The sequence below is a fragment of the Hippocampus bargibanti genome, linkage group LG01 (assembly GCF_051943395.1).
Source record: "Hippocampus bargibanti isolate YZ-2025 linkage group LG01, ASM5194339v1, whole genome shotgun sequence".
NCBI lineage: Eukaryota > Metazoa > Chordata > Actinopteri > Syngnathiformes > Syngnathidae > Hippocampus > Hippocampus bargibanti.
Window position 1 is genome coordinate 15,456,434 of NC_142734.1, and position 18,292 is coordinate 15,474,725.

Below are 18,292 nucleotides of genomic sequence, written 5' to 3' on the forward strand. Positions count from 1 at the left end.
TTCGTATAAAAAAATAAAAATCACGACTGGCGGGTTCGGTGAACGTGCATTTGAATTGGTTAGTGTTAAGAAAGTTAGATTGTATCATTTTGTGAAAATGCTGTAATATTGATCTGATCTGGCAACCCAGCCACTATGCGACATCACGTGATTTGACAGCGATCAAACCAGTGTGTGTTTGACTCTTCGTACGACGATGAGAGCGCAGCGGTTGCTCTCTGTGCTCCGGCAAATAAATATCCTACTTGTATGATATAAACAAGAGGACCATCTCGACTCTTTATTCTCCCAAATGCATAACGAAAGCGCTGATGATCTCAACAGTTAGGTTCGGTACCTCTGATACGGTACACCAGGGGCATACTTCTTAAAATAAATAAAAAACGCTGCGGTAGCCAAATGGATGAATAACAGTTTATTTATGGTGTGTGGCTTCGACAAAGCCAGCCTCAAAGACTGGAATGTTAATACAGGAGTTCGGCTAATACAATGGGTTACATCGTCACCTGTGAGGTAGAAATAAGGTTGCTATCACTTCTGGGTAAAACAATTACATGAATTTACCGAAAACTATACATTCGGTGAAAACAAAAAAAAATGGACATACTATATGCAATGAAAATGCTAGCCTGAGAATACTCAAACCAGAAAAATGAAAATAAAAATCACATTTCTTCCAAAGTGAAGGTATTCATACTAATATGTTAAAGCCACACCATTTAAATAAACATATTTCATACAGCATTTAATAAAATGCAATGAGCCACTTCTTCATGCACGATGATGCACTATAAAATGATGGTTAATAAAGCAGACAGCATAAACATTATAAAATTGCTTAAAAACAACATGCACTCATTTTAATGAAATTACATGTACAAAGGTAAATCCCCACCAACAACTTTACAAACAGTCTCAATGAGTATTAAACCCAATTATTACCATTTACGTGCATTCGAACTGGTACGCATGTCCGCTTCACAATACTACAGATCCAGGTTTCAATGTCTTGCTCTGGTCCACCTGTTTGTAGTATGTATGTTCTCCCCATGCCTGTGTGGGTTTTCTCCGGATACTGCGTTTTCCTCCCACATTCCAAAAACATGCATGGCAGGTTAATGGAACACTCTAAATTGTTCTGAGGTGTGATTGTGAAAGTGAATGTTTTTTTTATGTGTGCCCTGTGATTAGTTGGCAATCTGTTCGGGGTAGATCCCCCTTTCAATGCCCGAATACGGCTGGAGTGAGCTCCAGTATGGTACTCATGAAGACAAGAGGCTCAGGTAATGGACTGATAGATTTCCATTCACTTTCATGCATACATTTTCTGACCAATCAGACAAGCAGACAGCAGCTGCATAAAGTCTTCAAGACAAAGCACTTGAGACTGGTTTCCAACAATATTTTTTGTCTTTTGTTTTTTTTTTCCTTCTTAAAATTAGGGAATCCTGCCCCAAATGACTTAAGTACACTTAGTATGCAACAAGCAAAATTCTTCAAAACAATTTGTAGTTTTCAGAAAACATACAAAACGTAAAGAGTGCAGTCAGGACAGATGTGGAAGATTGCCACAAATGCTGACTGATGTGCACAGAGCAAACTTAAGGACAAAAACAGTAGCATAGCTACACTTAAGCAACTGTGTAAAAATATATGTTTTTGATAAATAAACATACAAAATGGAGACAAACAAACAGTCAAACAACAATGACAGGACAGGAAATAAAGAAATTGTGATTGTCATAAAGGGAAAAGTGATGAGGTGATTGCACGGGAGACATTAAACATGAACATGATTCAAGTCCAGAAATATATGTGCATTACAGAAGCACTCACAACATCAGAGATAAAACCAGACAGCGATAAAAATATAAACCTGACATAATTTAACAATTTGGCCAATTGTGTGAAAAAAAGCTATGGAGCTAAAAGCTGGAATACATCAGGATAATATCCATGAACGATGAAAGCACTTTGCTGACAGATTAAAAAGTGAGGTCTGTTCTGCTGCTCTTATGCAAGTACACATATGAATCTGATAAATGGTTTCCTTCCAGTTCTTCTTTGTTCATAGTGAAGAAAAAAATTAAACTAGTGATTAGCAAAGCCATTGCAATGCATATTCATATTCAATGACATTATGAATTGCTTAGACTAAATGCATATGACCAGGTATTAGATACCTGTTTGACACCGCGAGGCAACTCATACGTATTAAAACATACATTTGAAATGCAGCAAAAAATAGTTGGGGTCTTTATTATTTAATATTTATGTCAAATTCAATTTTGAACGATTGGGTTTCATTCATGAGATGTATGCCTCCCAAGCCTTTAGGATTTGTACGTCATGAGGCCACTGTAGGATGTTCAACACAGTTTGAGCAAAGAACTTGGAGCGAACCCCAAGGGTACCAAAAATACCTGAAGTGAAGATTTGGAAATGTTTTTCCCCATCACTCGGCGGAGTCGACATCCTGGCTGTTATACTCAGCTGTTTCCATCTTGAGGATGTAGGGAATTATGCTGTCAATTGAGACGTTGCCGATCAAGCCGGTAAAAAAGAGCTCCTCTGTGATGTTGGAGTTCATGAGGCGCAGCGCCGGAAGTCGCGTCAGGATGCGAGTCAACCTGAAGATGAGTCGAAACGTGCACGCAGACGCAGATGCGCAGACACACACAAAATAAGTGAACCAACCATAAGTGCAGAGTGAAAAACAAAGTCTAGTATTTTTTGGAGCATGACAAATTAGTGATTTGCAAATGTGACAAGTACAATTAGTGGAATGTGGGCTCTCTCCAGTGGTAAGTGAAGTAATCACTCGATTAAATACAAATAAATATGACTTTAAAATCTTGACATTCACAACAAAATAAGAAATTGGTACATATTTCATTTTTAAAATCCAGTGCAGTACATTTTTAAGTATAGTTCAACTATATTTGACTTCTGAATACATTTGCCTTTCAAGTTTAACTGTTTGTAAAATGTAAACTACTGATTTACTGTGAAACTAACTATAAAACAAAGAGAGTTGAGAACCCCGGACATGTCATTTTAGTACATGGCACAGTTTTCATTTCAGGGAATGATGTCAGTTTTTGTTTTTCATTTTCCAAAATGTAAGAGACGCGTTAATATAGCTTTTAGGAATCGAAATATTTCTACATTGAGAACTAAGGATTTTTTGAGTCAATTCACAAAAAGTGGAAATGCCTTTTATACCTGTACGTGTCATCTGGATATGTTTTCTGCACGTAGTCCTGTAGCTCCATCAGGGCCTTTTCTTGAAACTTTTCCACCTGTCCGCTGCAGTCGACACCGGGGTGATCTGTTGACATCAAAGGAATGCATTTCTCTTTTCCTTTTCTGCTTGTGTATTCCTCACATTCAAAACATTTAACTATTGATAGCAGTGGTGTGACAGAACACCCCACCTGGACTGAACAGGACGATGGCCTTCAAGTAGGCGTACTCATAGTTGTCTGTCTCTAATTTTGTCATACTGTTGCAGAACTCTTGGAACTTCCAGATGTGCTCCATCACCTGTTTCAGTCTTTCCCCTGACAGCTTATCTACAGATCACAAAAAAATTCACAGAAACACAAGGTCTGGCTGGATCACCATGAGGTGTCAGCAATCACATATAGTCCTCGGTAATACGGTGGTTCTTTGAGACACAAATGACCTAACGTTAGCATGTTTATTCGACTTTGACTATCAAAAAAAGACTTGAAGCCTTTTGTTGCCACTTGCAGTTGAAGATTACTTTCAAACAAAACAGAAAATACAATAAACATTTGAAACCACCGCATCATTTTACTGCGGTCTGCTAGCGGAATGCTAACACGTAATGGAAAACGCCACAGAGGGGCTAACTGATAGTAGCAACCCGACCCAATTACCCACACGTGACAGCCTGTCAAAAGGCGGAGTCAATTCGGAACAGTCATTTCAAATCAATATAACACAGTAAGAATTTTTTTAATTCGAAAGATGGCTTCCAGAGAAATTTAGTTTTTTTGTGTGAGCCAAAACGGTGATCAATTTTGTTGATTGTCTTTCAAAAAGACAGTCAAACGATGCATTGAAATTACTGTAAATCAGTAGAACTTGATTAGTTCTCGAGATATTCTTTTATGGGGGGGTTTAGAAGTCATTGAAGAGCTAATTCTGTCGTTTTCACAAAAATATCACAAAGATGGCCAGAATATGTCACAATGCAACAATGAGCATCCATGTTGCAGTTATTAGCAACAGATATTTGAACATAAATGTTGGAACAAAACATGTAAACAGCAAATATATTCAGATGCATTCATTCTTTATTCTCTGCAAACAACGAATACTATTAATTGTTGCTGACTGGGGAGCGGAAATCATCTCCATTGGTGTACAACTATGTATAGCAATACATTTTATTTACAAAGAATTTAACTACTTACTCAGACCTTTAACAGGATCGAAAATACATACAAAAGAAAAAGAGATGTATTTTTTTAAATCCCCCCTTTTTTATATTGCCCTGAGAAGGCCATGTCTCTCAGACTAGGTGAAGCACAATGACATCCATTGAAGGGAAGAAAACATTTCTTGACATTAAATTGAGTTGAAAATTTGCCTCCTCTGCCATCACCAAAGAGTGCCATGAAGTTATATTTTTTTTTTCCTGATCGAGTTACTACCAAGTCAGATTAAAAGATTGATGAAGGTGATGTGGCAAGATTTGCAGATAGCTTGAGTTGCAGAGGACAGGTAAAGATGCAATAGAGGAAATCTTCCTACCAAATGCTGACTCACATCTACTTTGCTTTAACCAGTCATCAATAGCATTAAGGCCCAAGGCAATGAAAAGAAGGGAATACACTCTATGACTAAAACATCCGGTGATCCTCACCTGAGAATCGGGCATATTTTAACACTATAAAGGTTGTTTTGTCCTATTGTGAGATGAAGATAGTGGAGACCCATACCATCCTGGATGCTACTTTGAAGGTGGTTGACAATGGCAGCCAAGATGGTGGACAGGTTCATCACATGAGCACATTGAGCGAGACCCAAAGTGAAGAGCTCATTCCAGCAGGCTCGCACCAAATTGGTGTTTTCTTCTTGCCTGGTAAAGATCCATGACAATTAACTAGATGTCACATGCATGCTTTTTACCTCTGACAGCTTGGCTCCAAAAGTTGCTTGTGACATGTGGTTGTTTTCTTAAAAAAGTCATTATTTTAAGGAATTTTACTCCCGGAAGTAAATGCTAATTTCCATTAGCACATCAATGGGATTTTACCTTGACATTACCTGGCATATGCAATGGCAGTGTTTATAAAATGAAAGCATGTTTTGGATTTAAATATAGAATGTGTCTAGTTCTTTTTATTGTGTGTTTCGTGTTATGGTAAACTTGAAAGTCATTAGTCTCCGGGCGGGACCTTACCCAAGAGCTACGAAAGCAGGGATGGAACGTGCCCAGTGCATTGAGAGGAAGAGAAGCCTGGAGGCCGACTCACAGATGTAGTGTACATTCAGGTACTCAGGCATAGGGCTGGGCATGGTCAGCTATAAGGAAGGCATTAGGACAAGTTGTCCAGGTTATTCACAGAAGCGGCCTTTCGGTTCCTTTTTTTGGGGGGGGAAATATACTGTCACTCTAAACCACCCACCTTGAATTTAACATGGCCATCTGAGAGCAGTGGCCCTTCCACTTCAATGATTGGGGTCTCCTGGTCTTGATCAATTAGCTGAAAGGTTGTTTCACTAACACACTTGTCGGTTATGACGCCCGCTTCAGGGGGATTGAGTACTTTGGCCAGGGTGTCAAAGGCACTGTGAAAAAAAAACACAGGCAGGCATGCATAAGCCCGTACATTTGTCAATTCACAGAAAACTTCAGAACACCAATAATAAGTAAGAGATTTAGCAGCAGATGCTGTACTTGGACCCAAGTACCGAGGTCGGGTACTTTTGCCATCTTTGCCCACTTACAGAGTCCTTTTTCATGAAAAGTTAAATCATGACATTTGCAATGCTTTGCTTACCGTGTTATCTCTGTCGTGTTTTTTTCTGTATATTGGCAGTCAGATGAGTCTCCGTTTTTCAAGTTCTGTTTTAAAGAGTCACTTAGGCTGGCCAGTGATGTCACCACATTTGCCAACGTCCCAAGGTCACCATGGCCAGACTCCATCTAAGAACAGATACAATTTTTGTCTGTGTCTTAGTCCATGGCTGTTTGATGCCTGTGAAAATATTTAACTCATTCGCTGCCATTCATGAATTTATTCGTGAATTGAAAATATGACGTAGAGCACCATTCCCATATTTGTTCGGGTCTTGTTATTTCATGCTTGGGTGCCGATAAAGTGCTGGCCATAGCCTCTGGAAATGTTTTTTTTTTTCTTGTCCACAAGGGGGCAGCATTTCCCTTTTTTCCATGTTAGTGCTTTGTACTAGCTTCAGCTGTTGTTAAAACCATATACAGTGAGTGAACTTACGAACACCTTATCTTACGAACTTTTCATCTTACGAACGTCAAATTTATGAAAATTAAACCTTATAATAAGCACTATTTTCATAATACACACCCACCACGGCTGGTCCATCAAGCACACGACCTTCGGATCCGGCGGAGTGATCTTCGGCGGAAGCACACGACCGAACAGCGCTCCAGCCGGCGCTACTTTCCACACCCCCTCTCATTGAATGCACACGTCGATCGCCTACTTGGAGCTTTTTGCTGATAATTTTACTATGATGGGACCGAAAAAAAAAAACACCCCAGGCTCGTGTTCAGCCCAAGAAGACACAAAATAAAATCACAGTCGCTGAGAAGAAGGAGATAATTGAAAAACACAAACGAGGTGTGCGTTTGTGTGATTTAGTGGCCGAGCACGGCTATACTAAGTCAACCATTGCTACCATTCTCCGGAACAGAAAAGCCATCAAAGGTGCGTCTGTTGCTAAAGGTGTTTCCGTGCTCTCAAAGCGACGGTCTCGGGCCATCGAAGAAGTTGAAAAACTTCTGTTAATTTGGATTAACAAAAAGCAGCTATCCGGCGACAGCGTGAGTAAAGCTATTTTATGTGAGATATCGCCATGCGCCAACCTGGAAATTCGGCGCTTAGTGAGGATTTTAAAGCCAGCAACGGATGGTTCGAGAACATCTCAGGGCGAGGAGGAGATGGCTGCAGCATCAAGTGAGTTCATAAAGGCAATGTTGGCAAATTGGAATGATGTGCAGGCTTTTACTGAACAGTTCCATTCAGAAAAGATTGTGGCTCTGACAATCATCAACATGATGAACAATAATGTGATGTCTCAGCTTCGTAAGACCTTACAAGTCAGAAAGCAACAGGTGTCAAGACGTTTTTAATCAGCAAAAATGATGAGGAGTCTCCAAAGAAAAAAGAAGAGAAGCCACACCAGAGGTTAAGTTACCAACAGTCCTTATGGAAGGTGACTCTCTTTCCATAAGCCATCAACGACCATCAAAAAGGTAAATAAAACTTTATTTTACAGCACAGTTTATTTCTTTAATTACAGTCCTCATGTAATGTGCCTCTCTTTCCAAACAGCAATTCCCTTTGACCTTCGACCTCCAACGCCATTCCATCAAGCCATCAATGACCATCACAAATGTAAATAAAGTGACTTTATGATATGCAGTGTATTTCTTTCCTTACAATACAATTACAATACAATAATTATACATAGAATAAGGTATGTTGTGTGTAGTTTTAAGGCTTATTTAGTTGAAAAGTATATTTTATGGAAACCCGGGAACTAATTATTCCCATTTTAATGGTTTCCTATGGAGAATTTTTTTTTGAGATACACACTTTTCGCCTTACACACTCTGTCTGGGAACCAATTAAGTTCGTAAGTTGAGGTCTCACTGTATAAACCAATATGTACAGTAAAGTCTCGTTATATCGATATCGTTTATATTGATAATACGGCTTATTACGACACTATTTTTATTTCCCGTGCACATTTCTAGTCTTTTTATGTATAATTAGTTCCATTTAGTACGATTTGTGGTTTTTACGATAATCCGGTTACGACGGTGCTATTTTTCATCTCCCGCCGGCCATTTTGCTATGTTTATATCGATACAAAAGATATTTAAGATGAATCGATATTTGCTTAGGGGTTCTATACAGTACCACCATTATCGAAATCTGTATCGGTCGCTGTATCGGTCGCGACATTGGTCGACTTGGTCACGTGAGTTTGTTACGTGACCAGCTCCCGTGTAGCAGAGCCATTATCATTTTCAGACGCCAGCTCGTCTGTAGCAGACGAGATTGAAATGTTTGTGTTAAAAGGTAAAAATGGGAAGCAGAAGAAGATTGGTGACTTTTTTAAATTGCATACATAATACAGTAAGATGTAAGCGTTGCAGTTTCCCTGTTGTGTTATGTACATGCCCACTGTACTGTATATGAATGCAATCGTTTTTTGCAACAATGTTTCTTGTTTTGTCTGCTGAACCGTAATGATTTTGAAAATTACTGTACCTTCCATACTGTGTATCAAAGGACAACCAATGTCACTTTTTATTCAAATGCAAAACACCAATAAAAATGACTTCACGCCAAGACGTCTTGCATTGCTTGTGAATCCAAACAATGGCTTCAGATTTGGATAATATGCTTTCTTGTTACACATCCAGTTATGAATATGATTCAAATACACTGTAGTTCTGAAGAGGAAAGTATACATGTTTGCAATCGATTAAAGAATTATATGTGCCATTTTGAGGCAACATTGGGGGAACATCTCTCCCCCCCCCCCCCCAAAAAAAAAAGAGGCACAAAATGGCGAGCTCATATGGCCAGCTCCGTTTCTTATATGGCGCTTGGATGCCCTCTTTTGGCGGCATTTGTTAATGCAGTTCGGCGCAGGACGGATATATCGACAGTACGGTTATATCGACATTTTTTCTAACTCGAGAATATCGATATAACGAGACTTTACTGTACTATGAATTGCCACCCTCATTTCAAGCTCATATAACTCCAGACCCATATAATTTAGGAATTAACTATTTTCATCTGATGAAAGAAGAGAGTCTAAACTTTCTAACGCTGTATTGATTGTTTATGTAGTCCAAAAACTCAATATTATGTGGGACTTAAAATTGAAGTGACTATGACAAAAACCCTGGCAATGGAGTGGAAATATTTTTGCACATCTGGCAGTGAATGAGTTAATGTCAGTGGATTTTTGCACAATCTAGAACACTGAAAGTTACACCTTTGAGTCAGTTGTCAGCATCAGCGTTCCATCACTCTGCACGACAGGCTGTTGGATGTTCACCAGCATCCCCTGGTCCAAAAGGCTTGATCTGCAAGCAACATGGGACCCGCATTGCAGATGACGCCTGTCAACCTGCCAATACTGTGAAGTTACCGTTTGTTTTCACTGACCTGGAACCATCTGTCTCCGTGTCCGAGATGAAGGTTGGCGTGGCGATGAGCGGACTGTTAATGTCCTTGCGGATGTATATTTTTTGGGTTGAGGGTGCGCAGTTGACATGTTTCTCTCTGGGCACATCTGCAGGCTTCCTCTCACTTTGAACAGCTGGGGGCAATGAGCAAAATATGTTCTGAATCAAATTTGTAGTTTCATCATTCAGTCTCCAAAGGTTTGGAGACAGTTTGGGGTCATGGGTGATGTGGAACCAAAAACGAAACCTGATCTGTAATTGTTTGGAGTGTTGTTTTAATGCACTAAATTCTTGACTCACAGTCAGTCTTCATCCCCATGTTGAGACATTTCTTCAACCGGCAAAATTGGCAGCGGTTGCGGTGGTGCTTGTTTATGACGCAGTCCTGTTTACTGCGGCAGCTGTAGGTCAGGTTTTTCCTCACACTGCGCTTGAAGAAACCTTTGCATCCCTCACAACTCATTGCTCCGTAGTGACGGCCTGAACACAAGTAACGTGATTAGACTCATTTTTTTGTGCGTGTGAGAGCAGATTAGGATCCTCTTAATCACAGACGGGAAGAAACAATCCATGACATGACAGTTAATTCAACCACCTGAAGCCTTGTCCCCGCACACCACACAGTACTCAACCATCTGCGGCCGACTCAGATCGCCCGATTGGCCGAGTAACTGCTCCATCGATAGAGGATCTGTAACAATCTGAGAACAAAGTGATAGACATGAACACAATATTTTATTGCCATATACAGTAAAGTCTCGTTATATCGATATTCAAGGGAGTCCGAAAAAATATCGATATAACCGGGACTATCGATATATCCGATATCGATATAACGAGACTTTACTGTATGAACAAACAGATTGTTTTCATGTCGCTCTGGTAAAATGAACACTCAGTTGTTAAATCATCTTGGGGAAAAGGGTGAGGAAGACGCAAGTTTCACGTATCACTGCGTGTGAGTCGGGCATTTAAAGTGGCCCTCCGAGTTGAATGGGAGGCTTGGAAGACCAGCGGCGAGAAATCGTTTACCAAAACTGGCTGTATGCGAAGCGCAACTTCTGCACAAGTCGGCCAATTGATAGATCCTGACAGCGAGCAGTGTGAAAAAAATCAACCATCACCAACAGCTTTGGAAAAGTCGGTTTGCTGCGTGACGGAGAGGACAGCACAAGCTCGGGAGTGACTTTACCGCTGGATGAAAGTGACACTTGACGCGACAACAAAAGAAAGAATGAGAGCGTGTGTTGAGAGGAATGTCTGACGTTATTCCAATCCGACTCCCATAGTTTCAGTGCACAGGAGGAAGATGAGGACGGCTCTCAGCGACTTGCTATGTTTTTGTAACCAGCCCTGTTAGTGAGTGCAAACGTATTTCTTCCGTGTCTCAGTGACTAGGTATGTTTTTGTACCCAGACCTGTTAGTAAGTGCTAACGTGTTGCCCTGTTAGGGCTGTTACTTCCGTAATGCTTGTTGCCAAGTAAGAGGCACTGTTTTGAAAGAAAAGTTAAGGTATATAATCAAAACTTTGAAAACATTTAATAATAATAATAATAATAATAATAATAATAATAATAATAATATGAACCGTCTGTCTTTATATAAACATGCGGCTTATAGACAGGTGCAGTTTATGTATGTACAAAATGCTTTTCCCTCCCAAAACATGACTCGCAAATCATTACTTTTGAGGCTCGGCGTCTCCTTCTCATTTTTGCTCTTCAATGTTGGGCAAAATACACATTTTGATGACTGAGATGCAAAAACGCTTATTTGGAGCCTTGTGTTTCAACTACATTTAGCCAAGAATCTAAACAGGAGTTAGGGAAACTACCTCCCCCGTGTCTATACCTTAGCCTTGCTCTGTAAATTCCTGCAAGAAACGGAACGTCACGTGACCAAACCCAGAAAGCAAGCCAGCAGGCTTCCTATGTAGCTACAATATGGTGTTGACAACATGAAGGTTTCAAGCCGACATTGCTTCAATTGTGTTTCCTTTTTGGCTGACGTTTTCAGACAAAAAGTTGAATACTAATAATAATAATATTCTAAGATTACAGATGAAGTCAATATTTTCAAAGCCTTGTCAACATAGAAAGGAAGGTGGTATTGTATTGTATTGTATTGTATTGTATTGTATTGTATTGTATTGTATTGTATTGTATTGCATTGTTGTCACCTGTATCCTTCCTTGCATCAGACTGTCTGCAGATGTAAAAATTAGCTGCTTTGTCCTGTGGTTGTCTGGAGAGGTGAAAATAACTTTTCCTGCCCCTGAGCTGTCCGATGTGGTCAGAATGAATTGCTGCTTGGAAGCACTGGAGGGGTTCATGGCAGTCACAATATGAATCTTCTGACCACTCTGTCGGTCAGTTACAATCTGAAGAATGAGAGTGACAGTGTAGCAGATATACTGTGCTGTGGCACAGGCTAATATAAGAAAAAACTAGATAATAAGGGAGGTGGAAGATACCATACCTGTGTCCGCTGTGATGTTACTGGAGCCTCACTAGACACAATCTGAAAGCACTTGGGTGACTGACTCATCGCTGAGTCTGTTGGGAAGAACGATAACCTATAATTTGAAAACGTTTTTATGGATATTAATTAAGCAGGTCAGACAAACACAACACACACATTGCCCTGCATAATCCTGTTTACGGAGGAGCATATAAGCCGCTGGCTGTCTCAATTCAGAGCAGAATCAAAATTTCAAACAATGAACAAAAAAAAAAACGTTCGGACAAATTTGAAGCCACACTCACCTCTGCCTCGTAATCAAAGTCCATTTTCTGCTGAGAGAGCAAATTCAGGTTGGCCGTCATGATGATAATGTAAGGTCATGAGTCAGGACTGTCTGGAACAACGGAAAGTTTATTTAATGTTTAATCACACACAAAGATGCATAATAACAAGCGAGCGGATACAATACTTGTGCTGGTGTATCCTGAAAGCTATTCAATATTTTTGTATCAATACAGCATTTTCCTACCTGAGTTTGTAAAATAGTTTCTGAATCAACACATTGAAATGTTGACATCTATTTGACTAAAAATCCCCCATTTAAACTGCGATGGTCAAGAAAATACATTCAGTCAACATTCAAGCCATTTGCCCTGTTCTCTCAATTGACCTGCCTTGGTTGCTTGCTTCCTCCGCTGTGGTGTACGATATGGAAACACTCGTGTCACATTGAAGGGTTCTACATTAACGGCCCACTGCGTGACTTTATGCAGTCACCAAAGGTTCACAGTTCAATAAATAACATTCAAAAATAGTTCAATAAATATGATGAAATCAACACATTCTTCACTTTTGTTTAATGTGAAATATACTTTAGAATTTTAGCCACCTAAATCGATCAACTGTCATTCATAGTTTTACTGCTGGGAGCACGTTTTTTTGCACATCAGAGTAAATCATTCCATTAAGACTGGTTTGAACAGCATTAATGGATTTGAAAACATCAAATGCAATAAAATAAATATGTATGTAATCTGTGACTGTAAAGTGTCCTAGAGAGTTTTGAAATGCACTTTTAAATGAAGTGTATTATTACTATTAATTTTTGTGCAAAAAAACACAACATGCAAAAAAGAACATCGATCCACAGAAGTAATATTTTCTTAAATACCCCAGAATAAACTTGCAAAATATGAAAATTGCACCAGAAGCTGATGTGAAATCAACAAATAAAGGTGCACTAGGATGAATAGTATTGTACTTATTGTATAATGAAAATAAAATGCCTGATAGTTACTGTAAGGCCACTAATACATGGATCATCAGTGCCTGAAAGCACAAGCCTTCATGTAGAATCCTGAAATCTCTCAACTGCACGTCAACATTTTTCTGTTTACAACACACTGGTATTGTCGTCAATTTTACCTCTCGTAAAATACAAATAATCATCGTACTCTAAGGACTATTTTCATATTTTATATATGTGTACATTGGTATGCATTCATGTGGGAGATCACTGCAGATCCAAATATCTTTATGGAGCTCAATCGGTGTTTTTTTTATGGCAATGCAAACGCTTTGGCACCCGGAAGTACGGAACGTCATGGTGAGACTGTCTATAAAGGGAGGGGCGTAAATCTCCAAGTATCGCAACGATTGGCTACGAACCACAACACAACAAAATGGAGAATTTGGCAAGCAGCCAATAACACTGGAGACGAATCTTCACGACGAATACATGTCAGCACATTCATGTTCCCGCACACTAATTATTCAAGGTGGCTCGTGGCAAAAAACTGTTTGGCGATTCAGCATGATGGGGAGAGGGAGGGGGTGTCTCACGACATTTCCGCCACATTTGTGTCGCCGGAATGGCAAAGGTAAAAAGGTCGTGTTGTCTACGGTTAGCTGACCAGGCTAGCATAACACGACCACATCCGCAACGTGTTCATTATTCATTCTACAGTGACATATCAACAGCGTACGTTAGAAACGCTGTACATCATACAAATGCACATATAAACCCAATTCAGAAGAGCCGCTCTGCGCAATGGCCTCCTCGACCGAGTCGCGCGTCGGCTCAACTAGCATACAAACCGGGAGATTAGCACGGCTAATTTATCATGCGCACAGTCTCAACGCTTTTCTGTGCTTTTCAAGTCGAGGCCGACCCTTACCTTAGAAAGTGTGAAAACGGCGATTTGTGAGCTGTCTGATTTTTTACAAAATTAATTGTTTGGATTTTCTGCTGTTAAAGGTCATAGTTCGTGACCCGTTGATGGTTGGAAGTTTTTTCTTTTTTTCCCCTTCTTCCTCCGGAGCGTCCCCGCGCTCCTCCTCCGGGCGCGTGCGAGCCAGACAGGTGTGACGTCATTGTGTCTACCAAGAGACACGTGTGTCTGCATGTGAATCAGGGCGTTCGTTCTTTCACTCGTCGATCGAGAATCCAAATTAAAAACAAGATTAATTGTTTTGTTATTCTTAATGCACATTTATCTCGTGATCACCATATTTTAGTGTTTCTTCAAGTCAAAAACTAAATTATAAACATAATATAACACAACAATTAAGACACTCATTCAATGTTAACCACTTTTCTGCGCCTCCTTGTTGTATGAAGCAGCTATAGATGAGAGTATAGAGAATATTATGAACATTTCCTATTAACATTGAATTCTGTTATTTGCGTGGGCTTGATATAGAAGTGATGCTGAAATAACATTTATAAAATCGTTATCTGACGTATGTACTGATCTCACGTTTTTATACAGAAGTAAATTGACATCATTTGCCCACTGGGAGTTGCTTGTTCTGTAGCCACAAAGGGACATAAGTCTTCTTGTGCCGGTCCCAAGCCTGGATAAATACAGAGGGTTGTGTCAGGAAGGGCATCCGACGTAAAAGCTTGACCAAAACAAATATGCGGGTCAAACCTCTAAAGATGGAGGACACTGGTTTGCTGTGGCCACCCCTTGAGAGGAAAAGCCGAAAGGAAAAGAAGATATGCCCCCGAGGACTGCTACATTCCAGACTCCTCGCTGTGAACCAGCAGGAATTAATTGTAAAGTAATGTGAAGATGAAACAAAAGTACCACAAACCACCGTTTTCCCGATAATGTCGCCCCAAAACCGAGGAAAACTGTTAATAAAAAAACAGGAGTACCGGTAGCTGAAAATGGCATCACTGATGTATGCTTTAGTTCTCTATGATCTAAAGGACACGCGACGATAGACAAAAGCAAACAAAAATCTGAAACTAAACAAAACAATCCCAACAAAAGCGCGTGCACGGGGAAGCTGGTTTGGGCACGCGACAACCGCAACGTCCAATCAGATCACCGGGACGACAGCTCCTTCAAAAATGGGGAAAAAATCCCCAGGTGGTATATTTTTCACAACAAAAACATTGTTTTTCTTCCATTGTCAGAGTACCGGGACAACAGCCCCTTTTAAAAATAAACATTCCTTACATGGCACATTTTACACACAAAAAATATATTCCCCGTGTGATATTATTTCATATCGCGAGAAATTAAAGTAAAGTAAATGAACCGGCAAGCTAACTCAGTTAGCTTGCCGATTCACTTGACAAATGGACAATTAAACTGTCCACTTGACTGACAGGAGCAACGTCCAATCAGATCACCGGGGCGACAGCTCATTTAAAAAATGTGAAGAAAAAAAAACATTCCACGTATTGTACATTTTTTCACAACAACAAAAACATATTTTCTTCCCTTGTCAGAGAACTGGGACAACAGCCTCCTTTAAAAAAATATTCATCACATGCTACATTTAAAAAAAAAAAAAAAAAACATTTTCCCCGCGTGATATTTTTTCTTATCGTGAGGAATTAAAATGAAGTAAATGGACGTGGCATTGGACAGAAACGTGTTCAGGACTTGGATTGACATGTCAGCAGAACGTTTCTCGAGCAACTGTTGAGATGAGCGGGTTTCCGTCACAATTTCCAAAGTCTCATTCTGGTCGAGCTTCTTCATGTCGACGGTGGGGGTGGTGGAGTGCAATGCTCGTTCGATCGTGTCTTGTGCGCAGCTGCGAAGCCCACTTCTCCGCTGACTGGGGCGTCCGCAGTATCCGCAGCGCGAGAGGAGGAGAGACCACCGCGTGAAAGCTACGATGGTCGTTCGTGGGCTGTGGATATGCATACCAAGGTGGGGAAAACGAGGGGGGCACTCTGGCTTCTTGTCGTGCGCTTGCGTAGCCATCATTGGCATTGCCGTCTTCGCTTTGCTTTTTGTGGACCTTATTGAATACTGGATCACGTCTCTTGGAATGAGCGCCGTGCCGGAGCCACATGCCCGCATATTCCCCCCGCAGAACGTCCCTCCTTCCAGACCCGAGGAGTTTTTGCTCATGCCCAGTCCTTTGGTGTGCCAGCGCGCCAAGCCGTACCTCATTACCATGGTTATCTCGGCCCCTGCTCACCACAGGGCACGTGAAGCCATCAGGGACACGTGGGGTGGGGTGAGCAACGTGAGTGGGCTGAGGGTCATGACCCTCTTCATGCTGGGTGTTCCATCTGACCCAGGACTGGCCAAAATGCTCTTTGAGGAGGCTCGGGAGCAAGGGGACTTGGTTCAAGGGCGTTTTCTGGACTCGTACGCCAACCTGACCCTGAAAACTTTAGCCCTGCAAAGCTGGGTGCGCCGCTTCTGCCCCCAAGCTCACTTTATGGCCAAAGTGGATGACGACGTCCTATTCAATCCCAGCGCACTCCTGCACCTACTGAACAAGAACCGCAGCCCGTACCAACAAACTGACTTGTACCTTGGCAGGGTGCATCTCCGCGTGGCTCCAGACCGGGACCCTCACAGCAGGCACTACGTCTCGAATGAAGCCTACCCGCCATCTGTTTTCCCAGACTATTGCAGTGGTACAGCTTATGTTTTATCGCGCTCCGCATTGCTCAAAATATCATTGGCTGCGTTTGTGTCACCCTTATCCACTGCTCAACCTCCTGAAGATGTGTTTGTGGGCGTGTGCGCCCGGGCAGCTGGTATCGTGCCGACGCACTCCCCCCTGTTCTCTGGTGGGCCACCGATGCCGTACGGGCGCTGCTGCTACCAAGCCATGGTGTCAGTGCACCACATTCCACCTCGGGATATGTTATACTACTGGGCTGATACTCACTCATCGGGACAGTGCCTGTGGTTCAGCACGCGAGCATCTTTGGGGATGTGCAAAGTTGGCTCGCTGCTGGGCTCAGTGCTTGGCCTGGGGAAGGAGACGTGAATGGCGCAAAAGTCTACTTTTTTCTTACAAAAAACCGACAGGGGAGATGCAGCCGCCCTCATTTCAAGCTCATATAACTCCAGACCCATATAATTTAGGAATTAACTTTTTTTAATGAAAGAAGAGAGTACAAGGTTTCTTACACTGCATTGAATGTTTAGGTCACAGGTGTCAAAGTCAAGGCCCGCGGGCCAAATCCGGCCCACCACATCATTTTTTTTCGGCCCGCGAAAGCAAATCAAACTTGTTAAATTCCATGATGATTGCTAAAATCTGAGCCAAAATTTCATATTTTTGGATGTCAACCACAATAAAAGTCATTATTCTTGACTTCAGATTTGAAAACGAGTTATTCATTAATTTGCTGTGTGCTCTATATGTAATATTTGAAGGGATTTAAACATTCTAATGGGTTCCCCAAATTCATAACGGCCCTCGAGAGGAAACCATAACTACAATGTGGCCCGCGGCAAAAAAATGACTTTGACACCCCTGGTTTAGGTAGTCCTAAAACTCAATATTCTGTGGGTCCTGCAATTCGAGTGACAATGACAAAAACCCTGGCACTGGAGTGGACACGTTTTTGCACATGTCTGGCAGCGAATGAGTTAAAGAACACTTGTTCAGCTGGTGTAAATGCGTTCTATTTTTTATTCTATCAGTGTTGACACCGAAATGGACTAATTATTGGGCACCATTGCTGTAATGGGGCACATGCAGGAAGTGAGTTCATCAGATATGATCTGGGCATCTTTGCACTGGCACAATCCATTGTCAGACCTGTTTCCCAACATTGATGAGTCAAGGCACATATTTTAAACTAGAAAAAACATGAGCCAGTTTAATTGAATGCATGTTTTCTATATCAATATAAACTGTAGGGCACCCGTGTTTAATTTCTGCCAGTGTGGGGTGTCCACTAGAGGTTGTCGTTGGCCAGGCAATAACTTGAGACTGGAAGAAACCTAAGAAATACTGTCATTAAACTGTTTTTACTATGAACGTGTAGAGTCATGATAACCTCATAAAATTGCGATATTATTTGCTATTTTTGCTAGGAAGAGCTGTCCAACCTTTTTTATGATTTTCCAGCAGTTCATGTATTTCGTTTTTCTACTTTCATT

General features: G+C 41.0%; 2 protein-coding genes across 7 annotated transcripts; one reads left to right on the forward strand and one right to left on the reverse strand.

Annotated features, from left to right (window-relative positions):
- Nucleotides 1–406: 406 nt before the first annotated feature.
- nr2c2 (nuclear receptor subfamily 2, group C, member 2) lies at nt 407–14,258 on the reverse strand. 6 transcript variants are annotated; one of them, XM_088999362.1, is made up of 15 exons: nt 14,090–14,258; nt 12,215–12,302; nt 11,928–12,004; nt 11,629–11,829; nt 10,044–10,149; nt 9,749–9,928; nt 9,429–9,582; nt 9,256–9,346; nt 6,039–6,184; nt 5,664–5,826; nt 5,438–5,559; nt 4,974–5,113; nt 3,438–3,575; nt 3,226–3,331; nt 407–2,630 (listed from the first exon to the last, which is right to left on the reverse strand). In XM_088999362.1, exons 3-15 carry the CDS (start codon nt 11,994–11,996, stop codon nt 2,456–2,458), a joined length of 1,791 nt encoding a protein of 596 aa, XP_088855488.1. In that variant the 5' UTR covers nt 11,997–12,004; nt 12,215–12,302; nt 14,090–14,258; the 3' UTR covers nt 407–2,455. The 6 variants fall into 6 exon arrangements, with proteins under 6 accessions (XP_088855488.1, XP_088855469.1, XP_088855478.1 ...); XM_088999343.1 differs by having other exon boundaries at nt 11,928–12,024; XM_088999352.1 differs by having other exon boundaries at nt 12,215–12,306.
- A 464-nt stretch (nt 14,259–14,722) lies between these two features.
- Nucleotides 14,723–18,247, forward strand: b3galt4 (beta-1,3-galactosyltransferase 4). Its single transcript, XM_088999414.1, has one exon. It carries the CDS (start codon nt 16,053–16,055, stop codon nt 17,166–17,168), a length of 1,116 nt encoding a protein of 371 aa, XP_088855540.1. The 5' UTR covers nt 14,723–16,052; the 3' UTR covers nt 17,169–18,247.
- Nucleotides 18,248–18,292: the final 45 nt, after the last annotated feature.

Excerpts from the sequence above, each read along its gene's own strand:
- nr2c2 (XM_088999376.1), bottom strand. The coding sequence starts at position 12,274 with ATGACGGCCAACCTGAATTTGCTCTCTCAGCAGAAAATGGACTTTGAT. Across the intron at positions 9,929-10,043 it reads GTGCGGGGACAAGGCTTCAG|GCCGTCACTACGGAGCAATG; the intron begins GTGGTTGAATTA and ends ACTTGTGTTCAG. Across the intron at positions 3,332-3,437 it reads CATCGTCCTGTTCAGTCCAG|ATCACCCCGGTGTCGACTGC; the intron begins GTGGGGTGTTCT and ends TGATGTCAACAG.
- b3galt4 (XM_088999414.1), top strand. The coding sequence starts at position 16,053 with ATGGTCGTTCGTGGGCTGTGGATATGCATACCAAGGTGGGGAAAACGA.